This window comes from Platichthys flesus, chromosome 14 (genome assembly GCF_949316205.1).
Source record: "Platichthys flesus chromosome 14, fPlaFle2.1, whole genome shotgun sequence".
In the NCBI taxonomy this organism is placed as follows: domain Eukaryota; kingdom Metazoa; phylum Chordata; class Actinopteri; order Pleuronectiformes; family Pleuronectidae; genus Platichthys; species Platichthys flesus.
The window spans coordinates 18956221-18972588 of record NC_084958.1 but is presented as its reverse complement, the minus strand read 5'-3'; the positions used below and the strand labels follow the sequence as shown (position 1 = coordinate 18972588).

Genomic DNA, 16368 nt, shown 5'->3' with positions numbered 1-16368 from the left:
AATGATTATTCTAACACATCCTCCCTTGTAACATTCCCTCCATGTTTGTTTAGAATCTATCCGTGTAGTTTAGTTATCTTCTACACACACACACACACACAAAGGGATGAAGACAACACTCCTCTTCCGTGTTGTTATTCTCTCAGATCAGTGTTGTGAACGAACATGTTTACAAAGTAGAACAACTTGTCCATTACTCGGCGCATCAGGCGTTTCCTTCTTGTTACCCGCGGTGTGACGTTGACATGTCACCATTTGCGAATCATTGGCAGTGACGTCCGGTGTCCGAACCAATCAGCCGCAGTGTTTGGGTTTGCGCGTTCAGAGGACGACCAATTGCCGAGCGGCGTTGCACTGAAGAGGCGGGTGCTATGTCTGGTTGCGGAAGTGTCGTTGAAGTGAGGCGGGGATGAGAAATCGTCGTTGAGTTAGCGCGCTGCTAACTGCTAGCTGTTGCCAGGAGCCAGCTGCCGAGCTGTTGTCAGCTAAGTAGCCCAGTCGCTGTGTTCTTTTCTCCGTCAACAGGCGCGACGATGACCCGCTGACACCAAGAATGGACATAAGTTAACAATGACGGGGGAGAAAAAGAAGAAAAAGCGGCCGAACCGCAGCATTCTTCTTGCAAAGAAAATTATAATAAAAGATGGAGGAAGTGTGAGTTAAATATTTATTTATCTTCGTTGCCCGAGCTTGTCACTGAGCCACACCGGCCCCTCGACCGCCGGAGCTAGTCCGCAGCGCCGCTTGTGTCGAGAAAACGCAGAAATAAGAGGCGGCGTTCGATGGTTTGTGCCCGGCAGGTCCGTTAGCTTGGACCGCCTAGCTAAGCGCTAAGCTAACGCCACTCGTCAAGTAGCATGGGCTGACGTTAGCGGCCTGCGCTTGTGTGGTGGTTTACACGTCAGCTCGGCTAGCCGCGCTAGCTGTGTTTTTCTCCATCGGACCTCCCTCGTAAACAATAATCCAGCCACCCTCAATATAACTTCATCCAATTTTAAACCAGCTCTTTTAAATAGGGACACGTAATATGTGGTCGGGTATGGTTAAAAAAATGTCCGTGTGGCACGACTAGGCACAAACAGCAGCTTGGTCAACGTTAGCTCGCTAGCATATGTGTTGAACGGTGATGGGGGTTATTTTTCTATCCTATTCCAATACACTGACCGTGTTTAAGGCAAATATTTTACAAATACTGCAAAGTATGAGAGGCAACGCATCGGCATCCTGACCCTTCGTCCATAATGGTGGATATGTTACCCTTTTCTGCGAAATTACAGTGTTGGTGCAGTTAATTTACATAACTGTGGAAAATAGTGAGGTAGTAAACAAACAGTGCAAACAAAAGGCCGCAGTTAAACTAGGAGAATACACACACAGTGGACTATTTAACCGGTTGTTGACTACGTCCTGAAAACAGACATACTGCATAGACGTAATGTGCTTTAAGTTGTTATTGTGAGCTATACAAACCTTGGAAGCTCAACTTAAATAGAAATGTAAATACCAGTGCTACAGTATGAGATGTATTAGTTATATTCTACAAAGGGTTTGCCTGGGAAAATTAAGCAAACATGGGGTTTAAGTCAACATCCCAGGCAAATAAAAACCCAAAGACTGTCCCTGCTGAAGCTATTATCAGCAGTTTAATGTGACGTGCTGTTTAAGCACCGCCTGTGCTGGGTTATTCACAGTGTGATGGTGCTGATGTGTGGTTAATTATCAGCCTGGGCCTGTTGCTCCTGACACATGTATGCCCCCTTCTCTGGTTCAATGACACCTGTGACCCAGCAGTGATGAGACCGTTGCATAATGTTGGTTAAATATCACAGCAAGGGATTGTAATGACGTGGATCGTTCTGATGGTTGGAAGCAGAGATTGTCCCAAATTGGGCAGTGGGCAGTGAGTGGGTATGATGGGATTGTTATAAATGTAGTGAGGTGGCAGTGTTGCTTATGTAATCAGTCGGACAGATAAATGTCAAACATGCTGGATGTCCATATGAAGGCACACAAAGTTGTAAACATAATGAATGGAACAAGAAACTTCTCCTTTTTTTCTCCACACACTAATGATGGAGTCACACTAATGATAGTCTGTCAGCATCTCCGTCCTGGCTCTTCTCCAGCAAGGTCCTTAGTTCAGATTATTGTTTTTGCTCAACTGTGTTACCGCAGCTTGGTCTGACCACTCAGCCATTAAGACTTCACTATCAACATCCAGCCATTGCATCTAATAGGCTTAGACGCTCACTAGTCAATAACAAAATGTGATTTGGAAAAAAAATTGTGGCTCGGTGTTCATTCAATAGAGAGGAAGTTGCAACATTCATACGATGGAACTTGTTCCTCTTTTTCTCCATGAAGCTGGTGGTGTGACTGTATGGTTGGTTATCATGGAACAAAAGGGGAGGGGTTCCTGTAGACTAGTTTCTGGTACTATTTCGTTCTCCCCACATGCGGAAACTACAAACCACACGTGGTTAAACCAGTAGCTTGTGTCCTGGATAAGTTAGTCTACAGTCTACACAATTATTACACCTTGCCGTGTGTCTTGCTAAGCATCGTGCTCAGTCTTACATGCTCGCTCCAACAAATTTTATATCTAGAAAGGGAGATAAAACCTATTGTAGATGGTGTTTTGCTATTTGCAGATATAGGTCTCTGGTTAAAGTGACCTAGTGAAGTATAGCACCAAAGATTTTGTACCTATTTAAAACTGTATGATTTCAAGGAATTAACATTTGTTTTGTTTATTAGTTTAATGTCTAGACTGAATAATTTCTCTTCTCCCTGGTTTCTATCCTGATAATTACCCTCTCTCAATGCATTTATTTTGTACTCAGAATTAGGTAATATAGCTGATGTCCATGTTAAAGTGTTACATTACATTACATTACATTACATTACAAAAAGTGTTAGAACTGATCATCCACATTTTCCATTAGCTCTTGTGCTACAACAAAACTGAACCATCAAACTGGTTCCAGGCGTCTGAATTGCAGATCACGTATCAAATGTATTCAGCCATTTAAATAGAATTGTATTATTATGTAGAGTATCTTATTGAGGAACAAATTGAGTGAAATGGCAGCCAATTCTAATTATCAGGCTACAATGTCTCAGAAATAAGGTTCATGTTAATCATGCAAATTCCCTTGTCAAACATTTACCTTAAGCTGGTGTTAAGCAATGAGCAATTTCTATATGTGCATATTAATGTCCGACCGCTGTGCTTTTTGAGTGAGTGACTATTGGCCTCATTCTGAAGAGGCCATAATCACATTATTCATTTGATAATGGTGTTTTACATGAGTTGCTGATTTTCCTGCTAACATGATACAGAGCATAGCCTAATTATGACTTTCACCATTACGTCCATTTCGTCCATTATATTGAACGATATTCTGTCAGTACTAAAACCCCAACCTGAAAGAGTTTAATGTGCAATCGCACCCTATTAAAGTTTGGGTGTTTTTCTTCTAATTTTGCAAAAACTATGACTCTTGTTGTTCCATCTTGTTTACAACCAGGGCGTGTGTTGTCAAGCAAGGTGGTAACTGTCCTATGTCTCTGTCCTAACGGCTGTGACGGTTTAATTAGGTTAACATTGGAATTTTGATCTACATGTAAAGTCGTTTTTTTGTTGTCTGCTAAGCTATGTACTGTAATTTCAAATCAGCATTTCCTTCAGTACAGAAAGTTCTTCTGAAGGTCAGGAGTAAATAAAATACATTTCACAACTTCTGTACCCTCTTACCCAGCTATAGGTTGTTCCATAGGATCAGCCACCATCTTTAGTATCTATTTCAATACTGCCTAAAAATAGATCCCCAGTTCGAGGTTAATGTGCCAACACTAACAGGCTCTTTGATGCATGTTGTTTGTTTTGATGCTTGTCAGCTAACCACCCTTCTTTCTATGTGTGTGTGTGTCTGTCTTCGCCCAGCCACAGGGAATCGGTGAGCCTAGTGTTTACCATGCCGTGGTGGTCATCTTCCTGGAGTTTTTTGCATGGGGTCTCCTCACCACCCCAATGCTCACGGTAAGCCCGGCTACACCCGCTTTCATGTAGACATGCCGTTTTCTAAATTGACATAAAAGTTTGTTGTATATTCATATCCAACGTGTTACATTTCCTAATAAATCACTCAAGGCCCATCAGTGTCTATGAATAATTGAATCCCTAATTAACTGAGCGAGGTCCTGGGTGACATGTTGTTTTTTTTTTGGTTCGTGTGTGCTGGCAGATGTTCTGCCAGGCTCAAATGGACTGAGAAATATGAATAGGGCATCAAACAGTTTTATTGTCTGAAAACCAGTTCTTTGTTGAAAAGGCTTATCATGGGGGTCACTGGTTTGTTCTGTCAGGCCAGTGCACAGATGCCAGGCAAACCACGCGACACATCCACCTCAGTGCACTGCAGATTGGTCGGGTTGATGTATTTGCTACAGGAAACTCCAACAGTATTTTTGACAGGGTTTTTTTTTTTTTTGGTCCAAAATGTGACCTGTTCTTTAAGAAACAGCTTACATCAGATAATCATCAGTCAATATTTAAAAAAAGACTGGTGATTGCTTTCTCTAAGCAAGATCTGATGACAAGTTGGATTTCATACGAGCAACTATTGTATATTGGTAGTTTTCATCTTTCCAGTTTTTTTTCCTACATTTATAAAAAATTGTTTATTTTATTTTATATCCATGCTCTTATCAACAAAAGCAAATTACTTTGTTGAAATTTCGGACTCAAACAAATGATGAGCAAACATCTGTGAGCCACATGGTGTAGACCAGACAGGCTTTTGTAATGCATACTTGCCAGCAGTCTGTTGTTTGAAGAGGTGGTTCTGTATGTGTGTGTGTAACTGTAGACCATTAATTGCTTGGGTTTTGTTGCCCTCGAGATCCCTGGGCGGAGGCAGGATTTGCATTTTGGACTAATCAGAAGGCGCCTGAAAATGAGGGGGACTGCTTCAATGCTCCCAGTGAGCACACAGCTTCATTAGTATCCAGCAGCAACAGTCTTCATTTAGCATTCACAGTCTGTGTGTGTAACTGACTCCCAGAGGAAGAGAGGGTATTCTCAGCCATGCCATGAGCTCTCCATCTGTACCGCTAAACAATAACCAGACCTTGTTGTTGAGTCTCGGTCAAGATTCACACGTCCTGATTTAAATTAAAGGCTCCATCTCCCTACACAAATGTCAATGACACTTGCATGCAATTCCTGCTGCACACGGACATTGTGGACTTTGAATTGAACATCCCATGGATTTAAACAATCTAAACAACCCCATTCCCCTATGTATTAACACAGAGTTAAAAAATAATGTAGGAATGGCATGTCTGGCTTTAAATATCCTGAAATACTTAACCATAGAAGCATCTTTTATTGTGGAAGAGCAGCAGTTAACTAAACATGGTCGCGAACAGAAAACTTGTATATATTTTAGACAAATAAAATGTAAAGGTCTGTGTAGTCCTGCTGATTGTATGTGTAAGGCTCTCTGAGACGTTTTGAGCCGGCAGTAATATATTGAATTAAAACAGAAAATGCTAAATTTAAATCATTGAATGGATTTCTGTAAATCCAATGATGTAACATGAATGTATAACCTGACATTCAAGGAAGATGTGTCAAATGTGATAAGTCTTAGTCTTAGCGTTCCAGTCCCGATGGCTTTACTCATCTGACTGTTTCACAATTGTATTAGGTAACAGTTTAAATGCATCATCACAGCAACACACCCAAACAGGTCATGTATCTAAGCTACCATATCCTGTCGGGTGTTTTCAAAAACCACAACTTATTCATTCTCACAATAAACGAAACATCACAAACGTGAGTGCCTCACCAGAAACGGGTTGAGCATGACGCTCAACCCGTTTCTGTTCTGTGAGAATCCAGGCCCTGGGCTGAAAACATATTTTTAGTTCCAGTTGTGATTGGCTGGAGGGAGGCCACTGGGAAAAAAATTTAGGGAGTTCATGACACGTCACATTTCTGACCAAAGAGTATGAGAGATGTTCAGGGAGAAACAACTCCAAAATAGAAACCTGCCGATCTGTGATAAAACATGTAGGTCGGCAGTATGGGAACGTTTTGGTTCTTTGAAATGAACATGTCCATCATGTTTATCTCCAGTGTGTGTGTAGCATGTCACTCAGTTTACATGCCAGTTCTCAACATGTGGGTCAAAGCCCTGTGTAAAACAATATTTGTATTTCGTCATCTCAGTGAAAATGTGCACCGTCTAGTTTTCTGTCTCAGGCCGAAGTGATATAATCTATTGTTTTATTTCTTAATTTCTAACCTCTGTCATTTGTTTGATTAAAAGATTTATGCTCAGTGCTGTCTTACTTGTTTAACCTTCGAAAGTAAACAACCAATTTAGGTCACAGTTTGAAACCTGATGCAGACTGTGTGGATAAAGGGTTTCATGTGGTTCTATCTGTGTTTGTTCTCCAGGTATTACACGAAACATTCCCCCAACACACATTCCTGATGAATGGGCTTATTCATGGCGTCAAGGTAAGAGACAACAGTAAAAACCTGTTTCAGTTCTCTGTCACTCATGACGCCATTATAACGAGAACATGTGCAGAATTTACAGAATTGCAACAGTTGTGCTTATTTGTAATCTCAGGTTTTTCTACCTATCGTATCTTTTCAATCTACTGCAAGTAAACACTTTCTGTGGTATTGACTTAAACACTTTCCTGCACTTTAGACTTAACAAGAAAGGAATACATAAGCAATAATGTACTTTTTCCACCTTAATGTCTTTTGTGGATTAATTCAATATTAAGATCCTACTTTATTTGGTGCATTCCATGTCAGTTGTCAATCCTTCTTTAGCACAGGGTATTTGTCTTGTTTTTATTTTCCCATGGCAGGTTCTCTGAATATGTGAGCTCTTTAGTGTTTAGTGTCGTCCTGCTTGATACTAGCTTAGTTACATGTTAAAACCCTGAGGCTGTTGCGTAACCATTGTTAGTCAGTCAGCTAGACTCAGAAATTTACATCTGAAACACATTATTCAGGAAGGAGAGAGTGTCTAAAGAAATCTTGTATAATTATTTTAGATTCACTAATTGTTTTTGTGAGCACAACTGTTGCGCTGTCTACAGTTTACGTGTGATCTTCTCTCCAGTTATCAATTCAGTTTTGGGTTCAACAAATACTCTCTTCTCTGAAACATTCTTTGTAGAGTTAATCCCAAGTCCTCCTCCATCTCTCTCTCTGTCCCTTCCAGGGTCTACTATCATTTCTGAGTGCTCCTCTGATTGGTGCATTGTCAGATGTATGGGGACGCAAGTCTTTCCTGCTGCTAACAGTCTTCTTCACATGTGCTCCCATTCCACTGATGAAGATCAGCCCATGGTTAGTGCTAACACCAAGACTTTTCCTCTGTTTTCAGTTTAATAGAATCAGTCCATGTGCATACAATGTTACCAAATAATCGTTATACAGGTTATATATTAGCTATATTAGAAACTTGATATTAGAAGCTTTAACCCTGTTGTAATCCATAGTTAAATATCTGCTGCTTTTACTGAAGTACAGTAGAGGTTTGGCTTAGTTTATTGTGTTTGTGCTGATGAGCCAATTCCCTTTCTTTCAGGTGGTACTTTGCCGTCATCTCCATGTCCGGCGTCTTCGCCGTCACCTTCTCTGTGATCTTTGCCTACGTGGCCGATATCACGCAGGAGCATGAGCGGAGCACAGCATACGGTTTGGTAAATTGATGGCGGAGAAACACTGATCACCATTCTGTTAAACATAACCACTTAATAATTAGATCAGTATTTATAACACTTCCCAATAGAGACCAAAACAGTTAATGAAGAACCTTCTGATGAAAGGAAACACTGATCCCTCATGTTTTGTTCACCTCATCTCTGCTCTCCTCTCCCTCCAGGTATCCGCGACCTTTGCAGCCAGCCTGGTTACCAGTCCGGCCATTGGAGCCTACCTGTCTGTGACCTACGGAGACACCTTGGTGGTGATCCTCGCCACGGCCATCGCCCTGCTCGACATCTGCTTCATCCTAGTGGCGGTGCCAGAGTCGCTGCCAGAGAAGATGAGGCCAGCCTCGTGGGGGGCACCGATCTCCTGGGAACAGGCAGACCCCTTTGCTGTGAGTAAAAACAAGAGTCGGTCATTTTAAGTTTTAGACATTCAGCAGTTGATTCCCATGTTAGCTGCTCACAGATATGTCTCTCAATGTCAGAAAAGCTATCACTATATGATGTTATAATTACATTGAGATGTTTAAGAGGTCACACAGTTTTCTCTGGGATGTCCCTGTACCACCTGAGCTGGTTACTTTTTCTCCACTGCCTGGATACTCCATATAATTGTGGAAAGCCCTTCTTTGGTCCATTCACACATTTACTTTGAGCTGTCAATTTATGATCAGATCAAGCTTCAAGCTCAATCAGCATAGCCCATTGCATTTGAAGATAAACATAAATAAAGAGTAATGTAAATCAAAGTTTTTATGTCCATACCTAACCTAACAGTTGGGGATGATGTTGTTGCTGTTCAGCTTATGAAATAAGGGAGCATGGTTCTGTCAGCACATAAGAAAAGCCAAAATATTCATGTTTTAAATTCTTGCGACAAATTTTTCTTGCTTTTCTCTCATCCAGTCTCTGCGTAAAGTGGGCCAGGACTCCACGGTGCTGCTCATCTGTATCACAGTGTTTCTCTCCTACCTCCCTGAGGCCGGCCAATACTCCAGCTTCTTCCTCTATCTGCGACAGGTAAAACTCTGCTTCCAACCAGGAAGGCCACAGAAATGATTGGATTGCAAAGACTAACATTGTTCAGACATGTTGAGAGAACCTGCTACCACATGTGTCTGCCCATGGTATACTCCATACTCCATGAAGTTATGGTTCCTTAAAGAGGACATTATAATGTGTGACAGTAAACGTTAATACTTTAACCTTTAATGTTTCTAATATAAAGCTTACAACACAACTGATGAGCTCGGTGAAAGGCCTCGGACAACTTGCTAAAATTTGTCGAACACACACTTTCCCTTACATCGCTTTGAGATTAGATCTGCAGGTTTGCTGAGCAGCCGCTTTCAGTCCTTGAATATGTCAAGCAAATTCATTACGTGTCTCAGCAAAATGTTAGCGCAGGAAAACCAGCGCATCTGAAAACACAAGTAGCCAGAAATGGACAGTTTCAGATGCTTATTTATAGACTGGCAGCAGCTGGCCGCTCTGAGATAGACTGACAAGGTGTGACCACCCCTTTTTTCCCAAACTGCCTGAACTGAGGGCTTCTAAGTTTATGTAAATAATGTCAGTTGAACCAGTCTGGCAAGTCTGATGCTTTGGTTTTAAAGACCATCTTCAAAAGGTTGTTAAAGTTGCTCTAGCGAACATTCCTCACCACACCCTCGTGTTTGCATGTTGCCAAAATGCTCTTTAATGTACATCTCTCCCTGTTCCTGGTCACATTTTATAAACACCTCACACAAGCTGCTCTGTCCCTGCTGCTACCTTTTTATAGCAGGAAATGAAGGTCAACATATTTGACCCAAATACGCCACAGAGGAAAAATACACTCTTTGTTGTTAGATTCAGCAAGTGTTCACAAAAAGGTGCAAACAATCCCCTTTCTTTAATTTTGTTTTTGAGGATCATTTGTTTCTTGTCTTTTCGTGCACAATCATGTCCTAACCTGTCTTATCTTATCACTCTCCCCCTTCAGGTTATTGGCTTCACCTCCGAGACAGTGGCTGCCTTCATCGCTGTAGTGGGGATTCTCTCAATAATAGCTCAGGTACTGGAGAAAATCCTGTTGTTGTTGTTGATGTGATACTGAGTCATCCTGTGTCTCTCTTTTATTATGCATTTCCCGTATTGAATTATCAAAACATTTCTGGAATGAATTAATCATCTGAAGCTGCTTTCAGACATTCACTGAACTCAGATCATTTTTCCACAACAGATGCAAAAATTAGAAGATAAAATAAAATCACATAGAAAACAAATTTCTCTATTTGCTTCAAAGTTATCACTTCACAACCACAGACGACAAAGAAAAGCAGCAACTCTTAACATTTGATGGGGTGAACTAGTAAAACTAATATAGTATAAATAATGTTGCCCATCATTTATTGTTTCTATCAACTATAAATCAAGCTCTCTGTCAGAGTCATGAATGACGGGCAAATTTGATAGACTATTTGCTCCATGACTACACACCTGTGTTGCCGTCTTACATAACCTGTTCACTGTGTCTCCTCAGACGGTTGTGTTGGGGATCCTGATGCGTTCAATAGGAAATAAGAACACGATCCTGCTCGGCCTTGGCTTCCAGATCCTCCAGCTGGCGTGGTACGGCTTCGGCTCTCAGCCCTGGTCAGTAACACACACACACACTCCTCTTTATATTACATAGGAAGTGGTTACATTGTAAGGTTTAATCAAGGAATAGTTTTTTTGTACCTTAAATGTCATCTCAAATGAAGGAGGAAGTTCATCTAAGGTGACTAGGCACTTCCTGTAACATGATGCAAAACCACAGTCCTGTGTTGCTTCATTCAACTCAAGTCAAACCCTGGACATTTATCCTGAACATGGCTCTGTAGCGTTTTCCTATATTACAACAAACCTGAAACGGGATATGAAAGTTAAAAATCTACCAATGGAAAATAATTTGACCGAATGCTCAATAATTAACCGTGGGCTCCAGTAAACTTGTACAGATTTGAATTTGACAGTTATCAAAAAACTGTTTTAATGCTGTTTCTAGACCTGAACCCCTTTGCGCTTGTCTCACTGTTGTTGTTATACCTTAATAGACCACTAGAGGGGAGCAAATCAGAGTTAATCAGTTACTTCAACGAGTTGGTGATTCTATAATCTGATAGTTCAGACTCTTAAAAAGGCATCAAATATAGTGATTTAACTTTAATTGTGCCAACACATCATCAGTATAATTTCTCCTGAAGTGGGAAATATACACTTTTCTCGTTTCCTTTTTTTCTCCTCGTTTTTTAAATTTATCTATTTAAGTTTTGAAAAGTAGGTGGGCAAATAAACTGGTTCAGGCTATCCCACTATCTCATTTATTTTTTGCCCTCAATTGAATTCTGTGTACCTACATTTTTTGTATGTTAGTAAGTTAGGTAACGCGACTGTCACGTCTGACTTGTGATTAGAGAGGTATTTTAATTGCCAGAGACTTTCTGCCAGAGGCTTAATGAAGTCAGGTGGGGTCATTTAACGAGCCACAGTTGGCAGACAAAGGAGGTCATGCCGGTTAAATGGGGGCAAGCACAGGATTGTTGAAGGTGCCAGAATCTCTTACTGCTGGACAGAATCCAGACAGAAGGGAACACTCACTCACTCACTCACTCACTCACTCACTCACTCACTCACTCACTCACTCACTCACTCACTCACTCACTCACTCACTCACTCACTCACTCACTCACTCACTCACTCACTCACTCACTCACTCACTCACTCACTCACTCACTCTCTCACACACACACACACAGAGAGAGAGCAATTTTTTAACTCTCCTTCAGGAATATGCATGATCAAAATTGGGGGTTGAAACTACTTTTTGTTTGTATCTTTAACATGCGCATGTTGTTGTTTGTAGGATGATGTGGGCTGCAGGAGCCTTAGCAGCCATGTCCAGCATCACTTTCCCTGCCATCAGCGCCATCGTGTCCCGTAACGCAGATCCAGACCAACAAGGTGAGTCTCGAAACTGGTTGTTTGAATTTATTTGTTGTGCTGCCTGTGATACAATAACTACACATGTTCAAAGTCTCAGATTGAGGGTAAAATAGTTTTCTCCTGGTTTATGTAATTGGTAAGGAATTAGTTAAGATGGTAATAAATATTGAACAGGACAAACCCAAAAGCTTTTTCAGGTCAAAAGTCTATCTTGACATACCAACAAACAGACGTGGAACACACATTGCAATGACTTACACTTCTTGAGGACATCAGAATGTCAGATTGCCATCGCAAACACATGTCTGCTAATCCAAACTATAGAAAAGTATCACTCCAGAACTCGTTCTTCATTATCTTGTGTTTGCATGTGTCTGTGTGTAGGTGTCGTCCAGGGGATGATCACCGGGATCCGGGGCCTCTGTAACGGTTTGGGTCCTGCGCTTTACGGGTTCGTCTTCTACCTGTTCCACGTGGAGCTGACTGACTCAGACGGCAATGAGAAAGGGGGCAAACTCAACATGGCCAACCCCACTGATGAGGTGATTATCAATGGGGATAAAATGGCATTTGGGTCGTTTACACAATACAAAGAATATGTTGCAGATACTGTAGCTGTGCTGAACTAAATATGTTTGCCTCCTCTGCAGAGTTCCATCATCCCCGGGCCTCCCTTCCTCTTTGGTGCATGCTCAGTTCTGCTGTCTCTGCTGGTCGCCCTGTTTATCCCAGAACACACGGGACCCGGCGCGAGACCCGGCGCCTACAAGAAGCACAGCAACGGTGCACAGAGTCACTCCCACAGCCCCCAGGGCAGCGGGGCAGAGGGCAAGGAGCCTCTGCTGGAGGACAGCAGCGTATAACCTCAGCTAAGGAGGGGCTGACACCCTCACTCCGCCCCCAAAACCCCTGCACAAATGAACAGACACACACATTTTCCCACATGGACACGCTCGCACCTCAGGCACACATCAGACCTGAGTGCCGCTCAGAGGTGCAAGTGTCTGTGTTTGTGTCCACGGCACAAAAGTGGGCACTTGTTCCCTAGCAGCCCTTCTGTGTTTTAAAAGCAGGGTACATTGAGGACTCTCTAGCGACCCTGCACGGAGAGAGTGTGTTGAGTTTATTATTTTTGGGCTGCAGTGGAAAGGTGTGTGTGTGTGTGACTTGGTTGAGCTGGACTCTTTGGTTTCTATAAAATGAGTGGAGCATACAGCAGCTCGCCCCCTACTGGTAAAGAACAGAAGGGAAGTGATTTGGTTTAGAGCGTAAGTTACTAAATCCCTGTTTGATTCCTCTTATTCCTCCTGTAGCCAGCGAAGCGTCTACTCTGTTTGTTTGTTCCGACAGAAGCGCAACAAACAGTTAGTCGGACGCTTCAATCTCGGTCTCACACGAGTTAACTCCTGTTCTGAGGTCAGCACAGCTCCAAGAAGGGAACACGGTTCTTCCTCTGAGCGCTCGCAGCGGGGGAGCACAGTAACTGTACACCTGAGGGAGGAGCCTCTGCAGGGCAGCGTTGGAGGGGCCAAGTCTCAGATAGGACGGGTCAACCAGTTCACTTAGATAAAGCTTCGTAAGACCAGACTTTGTTGAATTGTCACTCTTCTTACAGACGGGAGTGTGCAACTGAGACCACTTTATTAGCTGAAACACTTTTTTTCAATGTTTACTTGCCATTCTCTAGATTAGTAGTACAGTTTGGGTTGTATATTTTTCTCATTTGAACTGAAGGCTAGTTGTGCTTCACATTTTTATTCAAGAAACAAATGTTGCCTTGAAGTGACTTAAGATATATAAATATATAGATATTACGTAACCTGTATGAAGACCGAGGTCTGAGGAGGCTCTGTAATCATACGCTATCGCTCCCATCGGAGCCGTTACACATTTTTAAATCCGTTTTGGTTTCACGTCCTTCCTGTTACTTCGTTTGCTGATGTTTTGTTGCCGACAGGGTGAAGGTTTATTTATGAAGCTTCTGGAGCAAAGCTATCAGCACGTCAGTGTTGGCACTGACTGTTAATATGGACAAATATCAATATCTGTAATGGAGTTTGTGATGTAATGGACAAAGATTTGGAGTGAGGTGACCGGATACGAACGGTTTCATATTATCCCCGAAATTTTAGATCTCTCGACCTGTTGCTGACGTGGTAGAAACTTAAACATGTGAAACTCTGACATCCGCGTTCAACAGACTGCAGATTCTCCACCAGGTGGCGCTGTTGGCTCACTGTCAACATGCACCACCTGTAGGACACTGGCAGTTGAGATCAGTAGATGCAGGAACGCAGAGCGCCTCCTGCAGGCGAGGGAAAGAAAAGCTGCTTCAGTATTGGCAGATGTGTCAGCTGCAGAATTTGTTTTTGAGTTATTTTTCATTTTAGGTTAAAAATTAAACAACCATTTTCTCTTTTATACATTTTTATCTCACATATACACACTTAAATCTAAAGCAAACTGCTAAAATATATATAAGTATTCATCACATTAAACCACTCAGAAAAACAACACAAAATGACATTAAATAATTATATAACCACTTTAACCTCAGCTTAAAAAATCGATTCGTCCTTCTCATCCTCCAGTAGACCATAAACTATTAGTTCTTAAATCTTCAGATGAAAATCCTTAACATTTTCAAGTTATAACTTTCATGCTAGGACTTGGATCATCACAAATGTTCCCATTTGTCATCTATAGATATCAATCAAATCAGAATTTTAGAAACATTAAAAAGGAAACCTCTGCCACATTCGGTGTCTGATAGTTTCCATGATTAGAATTGGTTTTATTACCTTTCTGCTCTGAGTCATGGTGTCTGCTACTGCTGTCTTCACTTTCCTCGCCCCAGGTCGAGCTGCAGCTCTGTAACCAGCTGATCTCGGCTGCGTCTGGTTCTCCGGTGCTTTCACACCAGTGACGCTGTGTTCCCCTTTGATCACAGACTGTTAACAAATCATAAATTGTTCCTGTCACAGTTTTTAACAGTAAATTTGAAAATGCCCCTAAGTGCATTTAAAACAACCAAATGACGTCCTGATCTGGTGAAGTCGTAGCTAACGGTGTTTTTTTCTCGGCTGCTTAACATCTCTGAAGTGAAATGTGCATCATGTGTTTTGTGCCAAATTTTTTTTTGGTTTGCTTTTTTTCATACTGTGTGTGTGTGTGTGACTGTTTATTTGCTTCTCATGTCTTAATTTTCTTTGGCTGATTTTTATACTTTTAAAACTTCATACAAATTGAGTAATATTCGTGGCTAGATGGTGATTAACCAAACGTCTCTGTCTGCGTCTCCAGTCTCGGTCTTCACTTGATAACATTTCATCTTGGTTAGTTACATTGGATCAGCTCAGAGTCACTGAATGTCTGAATCCAAGCTGCACACGTTGACCACGCTGCGCCCTCGAGGTCTCCACTCACCTGTCGCATAGTTTGTATTCTTTCAGAGGGGTTGTTACCTAACCAGAAGCTCTTGATTTAACCTTCGAATATCATTCTCATTTTCTTTTCTTTTTGAATGCATCATTTCTTGGACCAACACAGTAAATTCAGATCCTTCATGAATTGGTAAGATTCTGCACCAGCCCCACGCAGATGACTGCAAATGTACAAAAGTCACCTGTACGTACAGTAAATGTATATATTTAATCGCTCAAGGAGACGGCCGCCTCTCGGCCTATTTGGTTGTTTGGTGCAATTATGATCTATTTCTCAACTTACCTGCTAGCCACTCCTGTTTTTAGTACAACGTGGTCTGTGGCCTGAACCCCCCCTCTCTCTGTGTGCCTAAATTTAGCCAAGAAATGAGTATGGCAACATAAGTAAATGGTGGTTATTATGTAAATATGGGAAACTAATGACAAACTATTTATTAAAGGTTTATTGTACAATGAAATGTTTGCGTCTGCCTTTGTGGGTGTTGGGGGAGGGGGGGTGCACCATATGTTGATGTGAGAGCAGAAGGGTGTGTCAGCAGTAACCCAATAATAATCCTTGCAGTGCTGTAGTTTAAACAAGGATTCTAATCCTAAATCTAACGGCTGCTAAACCCTCTTTTATTTCAAACTATAGACAGAATCCTTTTGGCTTTTACTCACTGCTCATTACACCAGACTTTTAGTTTCATTCTCCAACTTCTTCTGTTGGTTGTACAGTAATCCGCCACTTTCTGAGATCTACTGTGGCTCTAGTGCCTTTTACTACCTACACACTGTCAACAATACACTCAGCCGCTATTAATGCACAGACGTAAGCTCATTTACTTTCTGTGCTCTGAGCCTTTCTTTATTAAAACCACATGCGGGCGTCGGTCCAGGGAATCTGCAGGTCTTAAAGAAGTCTGAACAAAAAAGCATTGATTTCACTTACCTCAAAAAATTATAATAATTCTGAGATATATTCTTGAGCCTGTCGGAGGCGGTGAACCTTCATATGAAGTAGAGATTTTGTAGAACATTTTTCTGCTGCAGCTCACGTTAAATAATCCATTAACTATCATTAGGAAATATTATCTACATCCCAACTGGATTTAAGTGAGGTCTTTCATATACTTACTGATATAATAGTTAAATAAATGGTTACCACTGGACAAGTGTTTACAAGATGAAGGTCGTTAATCACATAACAAGACTTATTCATATTCTT

At 41.6% G+C, this 16368-nt stretch overlaps 1 protein-coding gene across 2 annotated transcripts; it reads left to right on the top strand.

Annotated features, from left to right (window-relative positions):
- The first annotated feature begins 404 nt into the window (after positions 1–404).
- mfsd14a2 (major facilitator superfamily domain containing 14A2) lies at positions 405–15619 on the top strand. 2 transcript variants are annotated; one of them, XM_062403929.1, is made up of 12 exons: positions 405–654; positions 3953–4042; positions 6470–6532; positions 7257–7384; positions 7626–7740; positions 7923–8141; positions 8656–8769; positions 9734–9805; positions 10274–10386; positions 11639–11736; positions 12103–12260; positions 12369–15619. In XM_062403929.1, exons 1-12 carry the CDS (start codon positions 571–573, stop codon positions 12579–12581), a joined length of 1467 nt encoding a protein of 488 aa, XP_062259913.1. In that variant the 5' UTR covers positions 405–570; the 3' UTR covers positions 12582–15619. The 2 variants fall into 2 exon arrangements, with proteins under 2 accessions (XP_062259913.1, XP_062259911.1); XM_062403927.1 differs by having other exon boundaries at positions 3947–4042.
- Positions 15620–16368: the final 749 nt, after the last annotated feature.

Coding starts and splice junctions, on each gene's coding strand:
- mfsd14a2 (XM_062403927.1), top strand. CDS start 571: ATGACGGGGGAGAAAAAGAAGAAAAAGCGGCCGAACCGCAGCATTCTT. Junction 6,533..7,256: donor GGCTTATTCATGGCGTCAAG/GTAAGAGACAAC, acceptor TGTCCCTTCCAG/GGTCTACTATCATTTCTGAG. Junction 11,737..12,102: donor CGCAGATCCAGACCAACAAG/GTGAGTCTCGAA, acceptor GTCTGTGTGTAG/GTGTCGTCCAGGGGATGATC.